Below are 2,774 nucleotides of genomic sequence, written 5' to 3'. Positions count from 1 at the left end.
TTTGACTTCACTGCAGGTTTTTACTGAACTCCAGATTCAGATCATTGAAACTAAACTGATCGATTGATTGATTAATGTCCCTCAGGATTAATAACAAATCTGTCTACGGAATATGATCAATAATCAATCATGATGTCTCAGGATATTTAAAGTCATTAAAATGAGCTGATACTGTGTGTGTGTGTGTGTGTGTGTGTGTGTGTGTCTGTCTGTCTGTCTGTGTCTGTGTGCTCTGCAGCAGAACCTTCAGTGTGATTCTGCACAGGCTCATTGTTCCTGCGGAGTCACTACAGGGGCGTCAACACCGAGAACACAGAGTCCAGTGTGAGAGGAGGAGGAGGAGGAGAGAGAGAGTCCACGCGGTCACTGAACGCCTTTGTGCTCTCAGACACCTCCGGACTCTGCAGCGGGAGGACGCAGCGAGCCTCGGCGGACAGACAGGGGGAGAATCCCGGCTTCAGCGGCCGCCGCGCCCCGCTGGAGGAGGATGGAGGATCCGGAGGGAGGTTTGTGAAACAGGAGCTGCGTGTGTGAAGAGGGAGAGGAGGAGGAGGAGGAGGAGGAGGAGGAAAACTTGAAACAACAGACAGAATAAAGGAGGAGAGGAGGAGTAAAGGGGCGTTGATTGTAGCAGAGGAAGTCGTCTGGATCTGTGACGGGACCCGGATCGATCCGGATCAAATGGAGGCCGGAGAGGGGAGGCAGTCCGACACATTCTCCGGGGATGTGAGCTCACACCTCGGCTCAGCAGCCGCAGACATGTCGCATGACATCAGCGCAGACAACTGCTACGAGCTGCTGACAAAAGCCAAGCGCGCGGGCGCGGAGGGCGAGCGGGACCGGATCTACCGTTACATGAGCGACCACTTCCTGCAGGTGCTGCGGAGCCCCGGGGTGTACGGCCGGCTCACCGCGGGGGAGAGGGAGCTCATCTTGGCCCGCAGGATGGAGGGGACCAAGGTGCTGGCGGTGGCGGAGAGCAGCGAGGTGACTGACCGCGTGGGGAGCCGGGAGAACAGCCGGCCGCAGAGCCCGCTGCTGGCCGCCCCGGAGGACACCGGACACCGGCGGGTGTTGTTCCTCCACCCGGAGCGGCAGCAGTGGGAGGTGCTGACCAGCCTGCCGGAGGAGATCCCGGCCAAAGGCTCCGGGATGTGCACCATGTATAACTACCTGTTCGTGGCGGGGGGCATGAGGGCGCACGGGGACGGCCGCTCCAAAGCGTCGGACCGGGTGTTCTGCTTCAACCCGCGGACCGGCCTGTGGAGCCAGGTCCGGCCTCTGAGCCAGCCCCGCTGCCAGCTGCGGCTGGTCTCCATGGACGGACACCTGTACGCCATCGGAGGGGAGTGTCTGTTCACGGTGGAGCGCTACGACCCGCGCGCGGACAGGTGGAGTCCGGTGGCGCCACTGCCCAAAGGCTCCTTTGCCGTTGCGCACGAGGCGACGTCGTGCGGCGGGGAGCTGTTCGTGTCCGGTGGCTCGCTCTTCTACCGGCTGCTGCGGTACGACTCCCGCCGGGACGAGTGGGAGGAGTGTCCGTTCAACGAAAGCCGGCGCCGCTCCACCGACATGGTGGCGCACCGCAGCCTCGTGTACCGCTTCGACGTGGACCGGGAGCGCGCAGGTGTGAGCGTGTACAAGTACAACACGGTGGTGAAGGCGTGGCACGGCGGCGCCTTCTTCCCGCTCCACAACCCGCTGCCTTTCCGCTGTGCGGTGCTCGGGGACCGGATCTACTGCGTCAACCGGAACCAGGCGGTGCAGTTCGAGGTCCGGGAGGAGCGCGAGGAGCAGGAGGGCTTCCTGCCGGAGCTGCTGCCCTCCCCCCCGGACACCAGAGGGGCCCTGGTGCCCTTCGTCCTCTGTCTGGACCGGGACCACTGAGGGGGCCCGGGACAGATCCGGCATGGTTCGGGACTGAAGAGGCCCGGGACAGATCCGGGACTGTGAGCTGAAGGAGTCCAAACAACAGCTGTGCCTTTTTCTTTAACTCTTTAACTCCTGATTAACAGAAACTTTAGCTTCACTTGTTGCTGCATGGAAAAAAAAAAAAAATCAGCTGATGAAAGATGAGAGGAAGTGACGTCAGCTGTTTGGAGTAAATGAATGTTGATGTTTGATGCAGTTTGTCAGAAGCTGAAACCTGACGTCACAACTTATTTATGTTTCTTTATAATTAACAGAAAGAAAATAAAGTTATAAAAGATAATTCAGTGTTTTTAATGACGTCACAGACGAAACCACAGAATCTAACATGTGTTGTCAGAAACATCTGGAGCGCCTCAGTCACATTTATCTGAAGGTTCTGCATCAAACACAGCGTCACATAAACTCTGAAAATAAACTCAAAAAAACCTTAAATATAGAAAATGTAATGTGAGCCCTGTGAGACGTTCATGGACACGTCTTTATCTCTGTCATGTGGAGACGCAGGTCGACTGAAGGTTGGCATCATCTGTAATCAGAGAACCTGAGACACCTTAAGTTTTCTCCTTAAGTATGACACTTAATTTCTCCTCAGCTGAGGGACAGTTGCACAGAATCCCCAAAAATGTTTCCTTAGTTAAGGACAAACATTAAGTAATTCGCTGTGTAGAAAGAGATTTTACAGCGGTGACAGTTTCCATGGATACTGTTTGTTTGTGACGCCTGTTATCATCTCACAGAGTCGTCTTATCGTACGATGGTGAAAAACTGTCAGAAGAAAAGAAGAGAATAGAAGCAGACAGGTGAGAGGAGGAAGAGATGAAACTTAATATAATATTAATCTT

The 2,774-nt window shown here is 55.2% G+C and overlaps 1 protein-coding gene across 1 annotated transcript; it reads left to right on the top strand.

Moving 5' to 3' along the window:
* Window positions 1-334: 334 nt before the first annotated feature.
* LOC117270538 (kelch repeat and BTB domain-containing protein 11-like) lies at window positions 335-2,212 on the top strand. The gene has a single exon (XM_033648198.2). It carries the CDS (start codon window positions 682-684, stop codon window positions 1,885-1,887), a length of 1,206 nt encoding a protein of 401 aa, XP_033504089.2. The 5' UTR covers window positions 335-681; the 3' UTR covers window positions 1,888-2,212.
* Window positions 2,213-2,774: the final 562 nt, after the last annotated feature.

The sequence above is a fragment of the Epinephelus lanceolatus genome, chromosome 13 (assembly GCF_041903045.1).
Source record: "Epinephelus lanceolatus isolate andai-2023 chromosome 13, ASM4190304v1, whole genome shotgun sequence".
Classification (NCBI taxonomy): Eukaryota; Metazoa; Chordata; class Actinopteri; order Perciformes; family Serranidae; genus Epinephelus; species Epinephelus lanceolatus.
Note: the sequence above shows the minus strand (reverse complement) of the source record. Positions and strands in the feature narration are given on the sequence as shown.

Bases quoted from the DNA above. Each gene is read 5' to 3' on its own strand.
- LOC117270538 (XM_033648198.2), top strand. From the start codon at position 682: ATGGAGGCCGGAGAGGGGAGGCAGTCCGACACATTCTCCGGGGATGTG.